General features: G+C 38.9%; 1 protein-coding gene across 7 annotated transcripts in view; it reads left to right on the top strand.

Annotated features, from left to right (window-relative positions):
• Positions 1 to 18,024, top strand: part of CORIN (corin, serine peptidase) — a 297,895-nt gene that overhangs the window by 106,731 nt on the left and 173,140 nt on the right. For all 7 annotated transcript variants that reach the window (XM_060417076.1, XM_060417075.1, XM_060417074.1 and 4 more), the window contains one exon: positions 11,207 to 11,414. In XM_060417076.1, coding sequence (XP_060273059.1) covers positions 11,207 to 11,414 — 208 coding nt within the window. The remainder of the gene's footprint in view (positions 1 to 11,206; positions 11,415 to 18,024) is intronic.

Below are 18,024 nucleotides of genomic sequence, written 5' to 3'. Positions count from 1 at the left end.
GTGTATCAAGGAAGCAAAATGACTGTTTTGTAATGGATTTGCCTTGATTTGCTTCCTTGATACACAGTTTCATTGGAAGGACTGATGCTGAAGCTGAAACTCCAATACTTTGGCCATCTCATGCGAAGAGTTGACTCATTGGAAAAGACTCTGATGCTAGGAGGGATTGGGGGCAGGAGAAGGGGATGACCACCAGGGTCCAGCCCCCGCAGGATCCAGGGAAACCTGAAGGAGAAACGGCGTTGGCGATTGATTTAGAGAGAGGAGGAAAGAAAGTTGAAGATAAGAAAATAGAGGAGAGAAAGAGGCTGATATTCCTTGGTTTACATAGAAAGCCAATAAAACTTCAAGACAAGAAGTTTGCCCTGTTCACGGAGGCCACAGGTGCCCTCCCGGTCTCCCGAGGGAGTGAAGGCGCAGAACGTCTTCCTGTTCAGGTCTTAGAAACCCAGGCAGATAAGTGAACGCAGAGAGCCCCCATGCTCCAAGGGATCAGCCTGAAAAAGAGAGGGAGAGGGAGAGAGAGAGAGAGAAAGAGAGAAGAAAAAACATAGGGTGACCAAGCTTCTGCGAGGCCCAAAAGCTTTATTTTTCAAAAGGTACTTTTATACCTTGCCTTATACATAGGGGGAAATGAAAGATGCAAGGTCATACAGAGTCAGCCCAAACATTCCAGCAGTTTTGCCCTTATCGAAACCAGGATTTTTCTGCATATCTTTCCCACAAATGATGTTTTGTACAGTATCTTCTGGCCTTGGAGGCCTGTGAACATTTTATGACCCTCTTTTGATAAAGGCTGCTCAACCAGAAAACTTAAGATTAATCATGTTAACCTTGGGTTAAATAGATTCCTTTCTTGATTGTAACTCACTACACCCTCACCCTATAGGAATGTAACTTTATTTGGAGGGTGGTGCCTGGTTTAAGAAAAAGCACCCTTGGAAAAAATAAGTTTTTTGGTTATCAGAAAGAAAGGATCATAAAATGTTAGCAGGTCTCACTCATGGCCAGAAGATGATGTAATATCCCTAAGACCTTTCTTTTACATTTATGTGAAGCACCTGATTTTGATAAAGGTCAGGACTGCTGACCCCCGTGTGACTCTGTATTCATCCCTATGTGTAACAAAAGGTATATAAGCTGACCCCAAAATAAAGAAATCGGATCAGTTTCTGGAAAGACTGATTCCCCCATGTCGCTTCTTTCTTGCTCCCGTTTTTCTGGCTGAATTCCCATCTGGAGCATGGATGCTATTCCACGTAATCCAAGTTATTCAGCCTCCTTTTCTCCACTAATCTTCCTACTACACTATCCATTTCTAATCTCTCTATATCTGTGATTAAATATGTATTTTTCCAAAGACGCTGACTCCGTCCCCACCTTCGAATCACCCTGGATCCACCAGGGCTGGACCCCGGCAGTTGAATAAAAGAGTTTCATCAAGTTATGAACATTTGGCTACCGTTTAAACATCTTAGAATCAGGTAGTATGGATGTGTGTTTAAATGATAGGGGAGATCTAGTTTTATACATGTATATATATTCATGCACATATATATATATATACATATATGTATATATACACACATATATATTATACTGAAAGCTTGAAGATTTGCAAAATATTTCACCAAGTGGCTTGAGGTTGCTTTCAAAATGTTAAGTCTGGAATATTTGTAATTATACAAAAACTGTTAAACCCTAAACCTCGTAATTCTCCTGGCAGGAGTAGCTAGCTCTTAATTCTGACCATTTACACAGTGTAACCACTGCAGATGGTGACTGCAGCCATGAAATTAAAAGACACTTCCTCCTTGGAAGGAAAGTTATGACAAACCTAGATAGCATATTAAAAAGCAGAGACATTACTTTGCCAACAAAGGTTCGTCTAGTCAAGCCTATGGTTTTTCCAGTGGTCATGTATGGATGTGAGAGTTGGACTGTGAAGAAAGCTGAGCACCAAATAATTGATAATTTTGAACTGCGGTGTTGGAGAAGACTCTTGCGAGTTCCTTGGACTGCAAGGAGATCCAACCAGTCCATCCTAAAGGAGATCAGTCCTGGGTGCTCATTGGAAGGACTGATGCTGAAGCTGAAACTCCAATACTTTGGCCACCTGATGCAAAATGCTGACTCATTTGAAAAGACCCTGATGCTGGGAAAGATTGAGGGCAGGAGGAGAAGGGGATGACAGAGGATGAGATGGATTGATGGCATCACAGACACAATGGATATGGGTTTGGGTGGAATCTGGGGGTTGGTGATGGATAGGGAGGCCTGGTGTGCTGCGGTTCATGGGGTCTTAAAGTGTTGGACATGACTGAGCAACTGAACTGGGTGTATACTCTTTGGTATCAAGTGATTTCTATTCACAGGACAAAGTCTCTCCATAAATGTGGAAGGATGCTGAGAACAAACACAAATAAATAATATCTTATCACCTAGTCCAGTTGTTGTAATGAGAGCAAATTCAGATAATGTTATAAAGAGGCCCAGGAGTACTTTGAGTGGTGTGCTTATGGGAACTTTGCTGAAACCCCCTCCTAGACCACCCCCCCCCCCAGCCCCAGAAAGCTGGTTCTCTGAAGCAAGCCTTCGCTGTGGCTTCTTACTCCAACAGAATATCTGAGCTGCTGTGATTAATCTAGTGGAGAGAAGGGAGCTGCTTTCCTTTGATACTTTTATTTGGTGGCTACAAATCTTTAGTAAATATGAAATGATGACAAATGTTATAATAGGAACAATGAGGACAGATGAGCCTGTCTTCAATGAGCCTGAATATAAATTATTGAAAATCAAAACACTGACATCTAAATTTGAGAAAATATATTTGTGCTGCCTCAATATTTGATTCTGGCATATTTCTTAAGAAAGGAGTTCACTTTCAAAACTAACTTTCCTTTGTCCCGTCCTAATAAGTAAAGATTTATTGTGATATTAGGCTCTCCTAATTAAAGCACGTCTGCTGCTTTGTTTCTTGCTGAGTATTAGTACTATGACTGTGTGTATCAATGCCAGACAGTAAAGTGTCTGTTGTCTGTCTCCCGTGACTAGAATAAAAGCTCCATAAGGGCAGGGATTTTGTTTTCAGTTTCAGTTCAGTCACTCAGTCGTGTCCAACTCTTTAAGACCCCATGAATCACAGCATGCCAGGCCTCCCTGTCCATCACCAACTTCCGGAGTTCACTCAGACCCACGTCCATCAAGTCAGTGATGCCATCCAGCCATCTCATCCTCTGTCATCCCCTTCTCCTCCTGCCCCCAATCCCTCCCAGCATCAGAGTCTTTTCCAATGAGTCAACTCTTCGCATGAGGTGGCCAAAGTACTGGAGTTTCAGCTTCAGCAGCATTCCCTCCAAAGAAATCCCAGGGCTGATCTCTTTCAGAATGAACTGGTTGGATCTCCTTGCAGTCCAAGGGACTCTCAAGAGTCTTCTCCAACACCACAGTTCAAAAGCATCAATTCTTCGGTGCTCAGCTTTCTTCACAGTCCAACTCTCACATCCATACATGACCACAGGAAAAACCATAGCCTTGACTAGACGGACCTTAGTCGGCAAAGTAATGTCTCTGCTTCGAATATACTATCTAGGTTGGTCATAACTTTTCTTCCAAGGAGTAATCTTTTAATTTCATGGCTGCAGTCACCATCTGCAGTGATTTCAGAGCCCCCCAAAATAAAGTCTGACACTGTTTCCACTGTTTCCCCATCTATTTCCCATGAAGTGATGGGACCAGATGCCATGATCTAGAGGCTTTTTAGTTCCTCTTCACTTTCTGCCATAAGGGTGGTATTATCTGCATATCTGAGTTATTGATATTTCTCCCAGCAATCTTGATTCCAGCTTGTGCTTCTTCCAGCCCAGCGTTTCTCATGATGTACTCTGCATATAAGTTAAATAAGCAGGGTGACAATATACAGCCTTGACATACTCCTTTTCCTGTTTGGAACCAGTCTGTTTTTCCATGTCCAGTTCTAACTGTTGCTTCCTGACCTGCATATTGCATCATGTCATTTGCTCTGTGAGCTACTCTAGTGGTTCAGACGATAAAGAATCTGCCTGCAGTGAAGGAGTCTTGGGTCCAATCCCTGGGTTGGGAAGATCCCTTGGAGAAGGGAATGGCTACCCACTCCAGTATTTTTGCCTGGAGAGTCCCATAGACAGAAGGGCTTGGCAGGTTACAGCCCATGGTGTCAGAGTCGGACATGACTGAGTGACTAAGCACACACACATGCACATTTGCTCTGCTCCTCAAGCAGTGCCTGACACAGATACTGCTACTGCTAAGTCGCTTCAGTCGTGTCCAACTCTGTGTGACCCCATAGACGGCAGCCCACCAGGCTCCCCCATCCCTGGGATTCTCCAGGCAAGAACACTGGAGTGGGGTGCCATTTCCTTCTCCAGTGCATGAAAATGAAAAGTGAAAGGGAAGTTGCTCAGTCGTGTCCAACTCCTAGCAACCCCATGGACTACAGACCATCAGGCTTCTCTGTCCATAGGATTTTCCAGGCAAGAGTACTGGAGTGGGGTGCCATTGCTTTCTCCTGACATAGATAAGAAGTCAATAAATATTTGTTGAATGAGTAGTGAAAAAGAGCCTACCAGCCTCCATAGAACTCATGGGGCCCCAACCAATGTGGTAGGAATTCCAGGGAGGAAATATCTTCAATTTTAATGTTTGGATTATGGGCACAGCTGTTGATGGAAAGAGACTTGGACTTGGTTAGGATGATTTGAGTTGAATTTTAGCTTTGGCATTTATTAGCTGTGTGAATCTTTAATTTTTTTAAACTTGTTTATTGAAGAATAGTTTATTTACAGTGTTGTATTAGGTTCAGATATATAGCAAGTGATTCCGTTATATGTGTGTGTATGTATATATATATATATTTTCAGATTCTCTTCCATTATATGTTATTATAAGATATTGAATGTAGTTCCCTGTGCCATATAGGTGGTCCTTCTTATTTATTTATTTTATGTATAGTAGTGTGTATATTGGAGAAGGATGGAAGAGCCTGGTAGGCTGCAGTCCATGGGGTCACTAAGAGTTAGACACGACTGAGCGATTTCACTTTCAATTTTCACTTTCCACTTTCATGCATTGGAGAAGGAAATGGCACCCCACTCCAGTGTTCTTGCCTGGAGAATCCCAGGGACGGGGAAGCCTGATGGGCTGCCGTCTATGGGGGCGCACAGAGTTGGACACAACTGAAGTGACTTAGCATCAGCAGCAGCAGTGTGTATATGTTAATCCCAAACTCCTAATTTATTCCTCCTCTTGCTTTCCCCTTTGGTATGTGAGTCTACTTCTGTTTTGTAAATATTATTTGCATCATTTCTTTAGATTCCACATATAAGTGATATCATATAATATTTGTCTTTCTCTGTGTGACGTACTTCACTTAGTATGATAATCTCTAGGTCCATCTGTTGCTGCAGATGGCGTTATTCTTTTTTATTTAGTTGCTCATTCATGTCAGACTCTTTGCAACTCCATGGACTGTATCCCACCAGGCTCCTCTGTCCATCAGATTCTCCAGGCAAGAATACAGGAGTGGGTAGCCATTCCTTTCTCCAGGGGATCTCTTGACCCAGGGATCAACCCTGGGTTTCCTGCACTTCAGGCAGCTTCTTTACCATCTGAGCCACCATGGAAGCTCTATTCTTTTTTTATAGCTGAGTAATATTTCACTGTATACATTACTATATCTTTATCCATTCCTCTGTTGATGGATATTTAGGTTTAGTGATGTGAATCTTATGGGAAAATTACGCAAACCTTGTTTCCTCAGCTGTGAAACAGAGTTACTTGTAAGGAGGGCAAAGTATGTGAAAGGGCAGAAAACAATGCTGCAGTTTTTCAGTAAATAGTGGAGATAAAAATATGCAGATAAAAGTGCCATATGTAACCACAAAAAGCTAGAATTTAAACTACAGAGGTATAGGAATAAGAGTTATCATCTGGGAAAACAGCAACAAAATTAATGACAGACTGGATGAAAGGAATGATAAAGGAAAACATGTGAAGAGGGCCAATGCTGCCGTGGCTTTCTTCCCAAATCACTGTAGCGGGCTGTGTGTAGAGAACTCGCCCTTACAGTCCTGTCAAATTCTCAAGATCTGGAAGTCAGACAGACAAATGTTGAAGCATCCACAAGGAAGTCTTGTGAAGAAAATTCATGAGGTAAAATAAGTAAGTTAGGGCAAACCAAGCCAAACTCTGATAAAATATTCCCTTCTGATACAATGGAATCCTTATCAGTAGCCCTTCAATTAAATGTGAAATCATACATAGGAAGTCAGAAAGGTTACTGAGGTTTCTTGTTAGTTTGTGTCTACAAAAGGTTATCTTTTGTCCAGAAAAGACAGCAAAGTACTTTGGAAAGTTGACATTTTATTATTCTTAATTTAAGAAGATTTTACCTGTCAAATAACACTATTATGTAATAATCATTATGGTTTAGATACTATTTTGCTTTTATTTAAATATAATCTTTATTTGGTCTTAAGGGATTTTTAAAAAGAACCCATTGCTGAAATAAATTCTGTGCAAGAATTTTCTGAAGTTAATTTTGCATTAAAAATAATCATATAAGTAAGAATTTCTAGCTCCACATTACCTAATTCCAAAAGTAGACAACACAGAATTTATCCTAATTCCCAAATGAGCATAAGGAAAACTTTTAAAGCAGACCTATCTTTCTTTCCTCATTCTAGTAACTAGAAGTTTTAGCAATGTGATGTGAGTTGAGAAAGCCCCAGTTTTATCTAGAAACTGTTGAGTCAGATTAAGAAAACAAAAAAATCAATATCTTCTTCAATACAAGCAGCATTTTATTTTTCATATTAAATTTTTTCCCTCAAATTGGGACCTGTGTTTTAATCAGCATATACTTTGGTAATTTGTTATTAAATCATGCCTTATTGGCAATGCTGTTTTAGAATTTAGGAACTAATCACAATAAATATTTCTGGTTCACCAGAAATACATTGCATCAAGAAGTAATTTTGCTCTTAAAATCTGTTTCTAAGTTTTCCTCCTCAAGTTCCCCAACTTAAAGTAATAATCGTTTAAAAGACACATTTAATTGAATAATAATGTCTATAGGAACACTATGGTTAATTATCTATTGTATTATTTTATCTATTCTTACACAGCAACATCCTTGCCTTCTAATTTCTACTGGAGTCAGTAGTAAATGCCCAGGGAAGAGAAACAAACATTCCCCTCTTTTCTCTACCTTATGAAAATCAAGTTGGAAGAGCAGCAACAATAAATGAATCCATTTCCAAAAGTGCCCTTCCTTTCCCCTCAGAGAAATGACTCTGCGTGGTGCCTGTTATGTAGTTGGCTTATGCAAAATCATTTGCCCCTCATGAGAATGTGCACAAATTCAAGACTAGAATTACATGTTTCAAAGGCAAGAACATTCTGGGGAAAAAACAACATTTGACATGCACACTGAGGCAGAAAGGATGATAGGAAATTTATACAATTTCTTGAATATAAAAGGCTTGAAATCAAGAGTCTTAAAAAGTAATTCCCTTTTATATTTTTTGGCTATTAGCAAATTCTCAGTTGAGTGCTTTTCTGCCCAGATTCAAGTTTTTAGTCATTCTGTGTCATGTGCAATTATGATTCTGTCTTTGTAGTAATTTTTTCCCTACCGTTAGTAAGTACCCTGTTTTTATCGTTTCTGTCAGGTATTTTTGATCAGCAAATCCAGTTGTTCTTCATTAAGTCTTCCCTAGTCATTCACGCTACATTGAGTTCTTGCTCTTTTGAATTCCTTTGGCATTTGTTGTGTTATTGACAGCTGTGGTATAGAGGGATGAATGCTGGCCTGAGAGATGGAGGACCTGTGTATCAGTCCCACCTCTGTTACTGACTGTTGTTGTTGTTACTAAGTTGTGTCTGACTCTTTGTGACCCCATGGAGCTACAGCATGCCAGGCTTCGCTGTCCTCCACTATGTCCTGGAGTTTGCTCAAATTCACATCCATTGAGTCAGTGATGCCACCCAACCATCTCATCCTCTGTTACCCACTCCTCCTCCTGCCCTCAATCTTTCCCAGCATCAGGGTCTTTCCCAATGAGTTGACTCTGTATCAGGTGGCCAAAGTACTGGAGCTTCAGCTTCGGGATCAGTTCTTCCAACGAATATTCAGGATTGATTTCCTTTAGGATTAACTGGTTTGATCTCCTTGCAGTCCAAGGGACTCTCAAGAGTCTTCTCCAACACCACAGTTCAAAAGTATCAATTCTTTGGCACTCAGCTTTCTTTATGATCTAACTCTCATATCCATACATGACTACGGAAAAACCATAGCTCTGACTAGACGGACATTTGTCGGCAAAGTGATATCTTTGCTTTTTAATATGCTGTCTAGGTTTGTCATAGCTTTCTTTCCAAGAAGCAAGCGCCTTTTAATTTCATCGCTGCAGTCACCATCCACAGTGATTTTGAAGCCCAAGAAAAAATCTGTCACTGCTTCCACTTTTTCCCCTTCTATTTGCCATGAAGTGATGGGACTTGATGCCATGATATTCGTTTTTTGAATGTTGAGTTTTAAGCCAGCTTTTTCACTCTCCTCTTTTACCCTTAAGAGGCTCTTCAGTTACTGAGTGTCCTGCAAATCACTTTTTGTCTATGTCCCTAGCTACCTATTTGTCTATCCATCCTGTCCATCCATCTATCACATTTCCAGCTACCTACATATCTATGAGGACTTTAGTTCCTTCATCTATAATGAGTTTATAATCCTAATAGGATTACTTTGGAAAACTCTATAAAACTATTATATAAGTATAAAACATTATTATTTTTGTCCATACCAATTTTTTTGAGACATATGTTAAGGTTTCAGACTATTATTTATCATTTTTCTCTTTTCCCAAAGGAATTTGCTATTAGAAAATCTTTTTTTTTCTTTTGTACAGCTCACACTGTCATGAACATAATAGAGCCAACTAAAGTATGATTTTCCTTATTATCTTGTATTTTTTAAGTGATCACTCAGTATTCTGTGTTTTCTTTGCCTTGGTGGGATAAATGAGCCTTTTGATGATCTCATGCAATATGGTTTATCATCAAGTATATAAACCCCAAAGCTGATGACTCCTAAAGAAAATAATGTAATATAAAATGAAGGATAACATGTGATATTATCTATGAATATAAATATGGATCTTGTGGTATATCATTACACGCTTTTTGGCCTCTTTCTTTCATAGGCCATTAGGAATTATCTTCTTTAAAAACTGTTTTTTAACATTATAACCCTCTTTGTGTTAGCTTAAGGTAGCTCCAAATGGAAGTTACTCAGAATACATAAATTTGAAGATCTAGAATTTCCACATAATAGCTGTGCACTCCTCAACAGATATCTTAGCTTTTCCAAAATTGGCTTCGTGTGTAATACAGAAATGATATCACTTTCTTGGGTTGTAGAAATGAGATCATTCTGAATGAGGAGATCTGAGCACTTGTTTTGGTGCCTGGCACAAACCTGATTTGTAATCGGTTTTCTTGATACTGAATTTTTCATGAATTGTTTCATATTTTGGATGGACATAAATTTACTCTTACCTCTTGTAAGCCAGCTTTTCTGCTTGTAGCACAATACATAGAATTGTATCATTTTGAACTCCACTGTCTGTACCTTCTTTTGGCTTGTAATGCTTTCCCACACCAATGCATTTTAACTTCCTTCCTGAAAGACTTCAGTGTCATATTTGTGAAACTTGCCCAGAACTCCCACCTCGGCACTCATGTGAAGCTGAATGCATGTTTATGCCTATTTGTGTTCTGTCTACATATTTTAGTTTGGATTTTTCTTTCTTTCTGATTCCTTTATTTCCCATTTTGCATTATGAGTTTGATGAAGTCCAAAAAAATGCACCCTTCATTTTTTGGCCAATCGTGCAATTTTATAGCATGAAGGAGAAGAAAAAGCCATGGAAGTGATCCTTCTCAGGAGCACCAATTTGGAGGAAAATAAGGTCAGAGTCTCTGAGCTGACCCTGAACTGTTGACATGGGCAGGACTGGAAACTCTTGATAATCATCTATTTTAAAAAAACAGGATCATGGTATAACAATTAGTTTGTGATTAGTAACTTTTATTTATTATAGACATCATTCTATGTGATTAATAGTCTTCTAAAGCATCTTTCATGTAACTGAGTTTTCTGTTGTTTGTTCCATAATATTTTAAACCAGTTTCCTTTGTTGAATGTTTAGGTGATTGCTATTTTTTTTTAAGTATAAGCTGTACAGAGATGAAGATTCCTGTAGATAAATCCATATGCACAACTGTGATTTTTTTATGATAAATTTTTAGAAATACTACAGTGTCAAAGTATATGCATTTTTTAAATACATATTTTTTTGATACATATTGCCCAGCCCAGCTGTGATCTAGAATAGTGATTGCCATCTGGCTAGGTGAGAGTGTTTTTCTTCACACATTTTCCCAGTGCACAGAAGTTATCCCTCTGTGAATATTAGCAGCTTGATTTTGTGATCACAAACATACTTCTTTTCTCTTTCTTTTCTGAAAAATTTGTTATGTGATATTTAAAGAGTACACTCCATTTGTAGTTATTACAAAATATTGGCTATATTCCCTGTGTATACAATATATCCTGTAGCCTATCTTACACCTAGTAGATTGTATCTGCCACTCCCTTACCCCTGTATTCCACTCCATTCTTACTGGTGACCACTAGTTTGTTCTCTGTGTCTGTAAGTCTGCTTCTTTTGGTTATATTCACTAGTTTGTTGTATTTTTTAGATTCCACATGTCATGATATCATATAGCATTTGTCTTTCTCTGACTTATTTCACTTAGCACAGTACCCTCCAAATCCATCCATGTTGTTGCAAATGGCAAAATTTCAAATGTTTCTTTTTGTTGATTTAGTAGGTTTCAGTTATATATATATATATATGTATATATATATACACACACATATTACATTTTTATCCATTTGTATTGATGGACACTTAGGTTGCTTTCATATCTTAACAATTGTAAATAATGCTGCTATATATGTATGTGTCCTATTGTATGTCCATAATTATTCTGACTTGCAGATTTATTTTATGGTATGAACACATTAGTCTATCATATCAAATGAGTTTATAAATATATAATTGTTATGTGTCTTCTCCTAAATGTAATTTTCTTACCTTCCCAGGTGCCTGCATGAACATCACCCACAGCCAGTGTCAGATATTGCCCTACTACACCACGCTGACATCTCCCCTCTCCATTGTCAAAAGCATGGAAATGGAGAAGTTCCTCAAATTCTTCACGTACCTCCATCGCCTCGGTTGCTATCAACATATCATGCTTTTTGGCTGCAGCCTGGCCTTTCCCAAGTGCATCAGGGATGGTGCTGACAGGTATTTTGGAACCAAAAGCATTCAGTGATAAGAGTCAGTGGTAGCAGGAGTGTCTGAGAGTCATCTCAAGCTACCGCCTTTTGTTTTGATTGTTGTTAAAGGAGGAAAAAAAAACCACACCAGTCATAGCCAGTGGTAATTCTTTTGAAGTAGACATTTTTGGAAAATCTGGGATAATTTTATTTATGGCAAGAAATTATTCAGGCTGGTTATGGCGCCATTAGTCGTAGTAGTCAGTAAGTGTTTTGGTCTTCCAGCAGAAGACAGCACACTCAAAGGGTGATGGAAAAGAGAGGATTTATGGAGGTGTGGGCAAGGTTAAGAGAACAAGGGATAGTCAAGGAGCAGACAGACCTGGAGAGGGCTGTGGGCAAGGGGTCTCCCAGCAAGTCAAGTGCTGTCACTTAAGACCAAGGAGCACGGACACTGCCAGCCAGTTGGTCCTGCAGGGAGAGAGAGGAGGGCATAAACGCCCTGACCTCACTCTCCTCCTGCCTTCCTGTCTGCCAAGGCCTCACACCAATTGCGCTTGCCCACAACCACTGGGCAAGGGCAAGTAATTGATGTGAGCACAATAGATGAGATCCAAAATCTCATCCCAATATCATCAGCTCCGAAGTTCCAAATCTCATCTAAATCTGATCTGGGTAAGACACTGGTGATTCTTATGGTCAACACTTGAACCCAGAGCGTTTGAGGAGGACAAAGGATAGGAGCAGAGGGTCAAAGGCTGTCCAGCATGATGTCAAGTAGGATTAAAAATGATTTTCTTTGGGGGGCCCTGAGGGAGAACATGTGAGTTAGTGTGTTTTGTAAGCTCATTTTTTTTTTTAACGGAAATATATGGACATGTAACATTAGTTCTGGGTGTACCACCCGAAGCAATATATGTGTGTGTTGTAAAGTGATCACAACAGTAAGTCTAGTTAACATCCACCACTACACATAGTTAACAGGTTTTTTTTTTTTTTTCTGATGAAAACTTTTAAGATCTTCTCTCTTAACAACTTTCAGACATGCAATGTGGTATTATTTACCATAGTCTCCTTGTTTACATTATAACCCTATGCCTTATTTATTTTGAAATAGTGTAATTTCAATATTATATTAAATAATTTTCTATCAAAGTAAATCAATATGTTATGGAATATTTGAAATTGTATAGAGCTTTTTAAATTTCAAAGCATTGTTAAGTACATAATCTTATATAACATCAATTATTTTCTGAATTAATGTTAGAAACTTGTCAGGGTAGTAATGAGAGAATGAATTGTATTTTTAAATTCAAATAGGTTTTATGTTATTTGTACCAATTTAATGTATAAAGAATGTTTTGAGTATAACAAAGGTATTTATTATTTTAACTGGAAAAAGCCTACATTACCATAAAATAAAAACCAAGTAGAGAAGAAACAATAGATTCTAAATTGTAGAAGTAAGTATGCAAGCACTGTTAACAGACACAGCTTTCAGGAAAATGTTTCCTTGAAAGACTCATTTGCATGTCTGACGCAGGATGCAGCATGCTTGGGGCTGGTGCATGGGGATGACCCAGAAAGATGTTCTGGGGAGGGAGGTGGGAGGGGGGTTCATGTTTGGGAATGCATGTAAGAATTAAAGATTTTAAAATTTAAAACATAAAAAAAAAAAAAAAGAAAGACTCATTTGCAGAGAATGCTTGCATAATAAAGAGAGAAACTCTGTTAGGTCTTACTTAAGAGTCAAACTTTGTAATAGTGGCAGAGAACTATCTGTTATGTTCCTAGAACAGTGGCATTATAATGTGGTGGTGGTTACTTTAATTTCCTAGGGTGACTATAACAAATTACTACAGGCTGGGTGTTTTAAACAGAAATTTATTCTCTCACAGTTCTAGAAGCTAGAAGTCCAAAATCTGTCTGGGCTGTGCTCCCTCTGGGGGTTCCAGGGAGAGAATGCGTTTCCTTTCTTTGCCAGTTTCCAGTGGTTTCAAGCATTCTTGACTTGTGGCCATGTCACTCCAGTCTCTGTCTCCATCTTCACATTGCCTTCTTCTCTGTGTATCTGTGTTTGCCTTTTGAAGACACTTGTCACTGGACTTAGGGCTTACGCATGCAGATAAGCCAAGATGATCTCATCATCGCCAGATCTTTATATCTGCAAAGGCCCTTTTTTCCCAAATAAGGCCATATTCATAGGTTCCCAAGGTTAAGACCTGGCCATGTCTTTTGGGGGCCACCATGGCTATGGTTTTTCCAGTAGTCATGTATGGATGTGAAAGTTGGACTGTGAAGAAAGCTGAGCGCTGAAGAATTGATGCTTTTGAACTGTGTTGTTGGAGAAGACTCCTGAGAGTCCCTTGGACTGCAAGGAGATCCAACCAGTCCATTCTAAAGGAGATCATTCCTGGGTGTTCTTTGGAAGGACTGATACTAAAGCTGGAAGGACTGATACTAAAGCTGAAACTCCAGTACTTTGGCCACCTCATGTGAAGAGTTGACTCATTGGAAAAGACTCTGATGCTGGGAGGGATTGGGGGCAGGAGGAGAAGGGGACGACAGAGGATGAGATGGCTGGATGACATCACCGACTCGATGGACGTGAGTCTGCGTGAACTCTGGGAGTTGGTGATGGACAGGGAGGCCTGGCGTGCTGTGATTCATGGAATTGCAAAGAGTCGGACATGACTGAGCTACTGAACTGAACTGAACTGATTCGACACACAGGCTATAAGTTGTGCGTCTAAGCCTACTCGTCTGTAAAATGTAGATAATCATCATGCTTTACAAAGTTCACGTGAGGATTAAATGACAGTGTGAGGCTTTTATGAAGAGCTCGGTAAAAGTCAGCAATAGCTCTCAGTGGACCAAAAAGAAGAGGCAGTACTGATGACACTGAGAGCACAGAGTATTTCTACTATATGCTAGATATTGAAGGATCGCAGAAAACATGTAAGATATTGTATGAATGGAAAGAAAATTAGGTAGAATACTCAAGGTTGCTGGCGTTGGATTCTGTTTCTCCATAATTTCAACAATTTCACTTATATCTCTTTGCTTTAATTTCTCTATGGACTCATGAGTATGTAAATAAAACAAAGAAAGAGAGTGCATTCAGCCTCCAGGAGACTCTTAAACTCATTTTGATCATCTTTTTATGATAATTCAATCTCTACTCTCAGCTAAATCAGTTGTAATATTCTAGTTAAGCTGCTCAGAGTCTGCAGGGCACTTTTAGGTAAAATTTGTTTTTCTCCTGACCTAGTTCATCCTGAGAAATGCTCTCATGTAAGAGTTTTCCATTTTCTCTGTTATAATGGATAATAATTTATAGTCAATTTTCAGGTATCTTTTGGGGACTTCTCCTACTTTTTATAACACTTATTATTGTATTATATTTACTTTTCTAATTGTACTTTCAGACCAGTGTGCATGAGACCCGCAAGCTAAATGTAATAAGCACAATCAGTTCAGAAAGGTAAAACATACAAAATAATTCTTATCTATTATATATCAAATATTTTTTTATATTTCACCATTTTGGATCATTTGTTTTACTGATTTTCTCTACTATTCAAATAACGTGTGCTCACTCAATCGTGTCCGACTCTTTGCAGCCCCATGGACTCTATGAGACTTCTCTATCCATGGGATTCTCCAGGCAAGAATACCAGAGTGGGTAGCCATTCCCTTCTCCAGGGATTCAAATAATAGAAAATTGCTTTTATTCCATCCTAGAGAAGACAGATACTTAATAATATTTAGGGTTAAATTTTAAAAGATCTACTGTGATATATAAGTAGTACATTTTTTAATCTGTCCCTTTAAGATCTCAACTATACTCAGCTATATTATATAGCAATGAACTTACTCTATAACAATTAAACTTAACAGTTTAATTGAACAGTTTCATTAATAGTTTCATTTACTAAAGAATAAATGTGTGTATCAGGGACTATAATACAGGATAATTAAAGGATATCTTATAGCACAGGATAATCCATAGTTATATTGATTCAATAAAATATATCTCAAGGTATAGAGATTTGGCTGATAAATGATTTAGGTAGCTCTAATATTATGTGACTTAGAAGGAATAGCTTAAAAATATCAGAAAGTTGGTAGAGAGAAATGAGCAGTTCCTAGGCCAGTAGAATGACAGCTATTTCTGGATGACTTTTGACACACTTTAAGTCTCTGTGTTTGGAAGAGGAGGCAGCCATTGAAGCCACATGCTTTTGATATATGACCATCACCCTTTCCTACAGGGTTGAAATAATAGGCCTATGACTTTACAAAGCAGAAGCAGGGTTAATGGCCTGAAAGGTGCAGCCTTGGCTTTGTTTCTAGAAGACACCCAGGAGATCCTGCTAATCTTCATTACCCCACTTACACCTTCTAGTACTTTGCAGAGGAACTTTGCTCATGAAATAAATTCTTAACATTAAAAAATGGGATATTTGCTATTGATTTTTTCCTCTGGAGTGTTGATTTGCCTCTCCATCCTTAGCAGATATTTTTAACATCTGTAGAAAGGAAATAATTCTTATTTACTGTTTATTTTGGTAGCTCGTATACCATATTCAAATGATACGGTGAGGATGAACATGGTTCTTACCCAAGGGGCTAAGTCGCTTTAGTTGTGTCTGACTCTTTGCAACCCCACGGACTGTATAGCACTGCAAACCCCTCTGTCCATGGGATTCTTCAGGCAAGAATACTGGAGTGGGTTGCCGTTTCCTCCTCCAGGAAATCATCCTTTACCCCAGGGATAAATTCTGAGTCTCCTGCTTTACAGGCAGATTCTTTACCGCTTGAGCCTACGCAAGGAGGACTTGCAAATTTGTAAAGTGTTCCATGTTTTTTGCCTTTTGATTAAGACAACTCATATAAAGTATTTGTGCTTCCCTGGTGGCTCAGACAGTAAAGCGTCTGCCTGCAATGCAGGAGACCTGGGTTTGATCCCTGGGTTGGGAAGATTTCCTGGAGACAGAAATGGCAACCCACTCCAGTACTCTTGCCTGGAAAATCCCATGGATGGAGGAGCCTGGTAGGCTACAGTCCATGGGGTCGCAAAGAGTCAGACATGACTGAGTGACTTCACTTTATAAAGTATTTAGCTCAATACCTGAGTCATCATGTCCCAATCAAAGTTTAGCTAATACATCAATTTTGGAGTCAATATTTCTCACGCCAGACCTAATTGAATTTGTCCAAAAAAGTATGAAGTATGTCAGTTTCTGTTATACATATTTTAGTCATGAAAATAGATAAATTATATGAAAAAATTATTTATCTATCCACATAACTAGGGACTAAAGAAAGCTTATATCTCAAACCTGGGATCTATAGGATAGTTTTCTGCCATGTATTCAAGTTTCATAGCTTTGTGGAAGGGGTTGAGGGAGGTTTCTCAAACGAACTTCTTTAAAAGCACTGTGCTTTCCCCTGAATAAATAATACGTTCCCTGGACATCAGAGAACTTAATCTGGCAAATGCAGAGAATGCGCTTGAAAGTCTGGGGACAGACGAAACCTGATTTAAACCACAGCCCTGCCAATGTGCAGCTGTAAGGTTTTGGCACTTCAGTTGACCTTTCTGACCTTCTGTTTCCTCTCCTGTTTAGTGAAAATGATAATTCCCACCTCTTAGTTGCATTGCATTCGTCAAGTCAGCAAATCTGGAAGACCCATGAGTGGCCACAGGACTTGAAAAGATCAATCCTCATCCCAATTCCCAAGAAGGTTAGCACTAAAGAATGTGCTAACCATCGGACAATTTCACCGATCTCCCTTGTTAGTAGGGTCATCCTTAAAATCTTGCACGCTAGGCTTCAGCATTATGTGAACCAAGAACTTCAGATGTCCAAGCTGGGTTTAGAAAAGGAAGAGGAACCAGAAATCAAATTGTGAACATTTGCTGTATCACAGAGAAAGCTAACGAATTCCAGAGACACATCTACCTCTGTTTCATCTGCTATGCCAAAGCCTTTGATTGTGTGGATCATAATAAACTGTGGAAAGCTCTTAAGGAGATGGGAATACCAGATCATCTTACCTGTCTCCTGAAAAACTTGTATGTACGTCAAGAAGCAATAATCAGAACACCGTATGGAACAACTGATTGGTTCAAGATTGAGAAAGGAGTACGGCAGGGCTGTCTGCTGTCACCCTGTTTGTTTAATCTATACGCTGAGCCCATCATGAGAAGTGCTGGGCTGGATGAGTTACAAGCTGGAATCAAGACTGGTGGCAAAAACAACAACCTCAGATATGTGGATGATACCACCCTAATGAGCACTATTGTATGTTATTGTATGTTATGTTATTGTATGTTATATGAAAGTTGTTAAGAGAGTAAATCCTATGAGTTCTCATCACAAGGAATTTTTTTCTATTTATTTAATTTCGTATCTGTATGAAATGATAGATGTTTTCTAAGTCTATTGTGGTAATCATTAGCTGTATATTCTGAACGTATACAGTGCTGTATGTCAGTTGTGTCTAAATAAGACTGAAAGGGGAAAAAATAAAAACACAAATTAGGTGATGTTATTCTCCTGCCCCTACCCTTTCAAAGGTTTTCCCTTAGACTTAGATTACAAGCTCAACTTCCTGCTGTGGCTTTTCAA

This window comes from Ovis aries, chromosome 6 (assembly GCF_016772045.2).
Source record: "Ovis aries strain OAR_USU_Benz2616 breed Rambouillet chromosome 6, ARS-UI_Ramb_v3.0, whole genome shotgun sequence".
NCBI classification, from domain to species: domain Eukaryota; kingdom Metazoa; phylum Chordata; class Mammalia; order Artiodactyla; family Bovidae; genus Ovis; species Ovis aries.
Note: the sequence above shows the minus strand (reverse complement) of the source record. Positions and strands in the feature narration are given on the sequence as shown.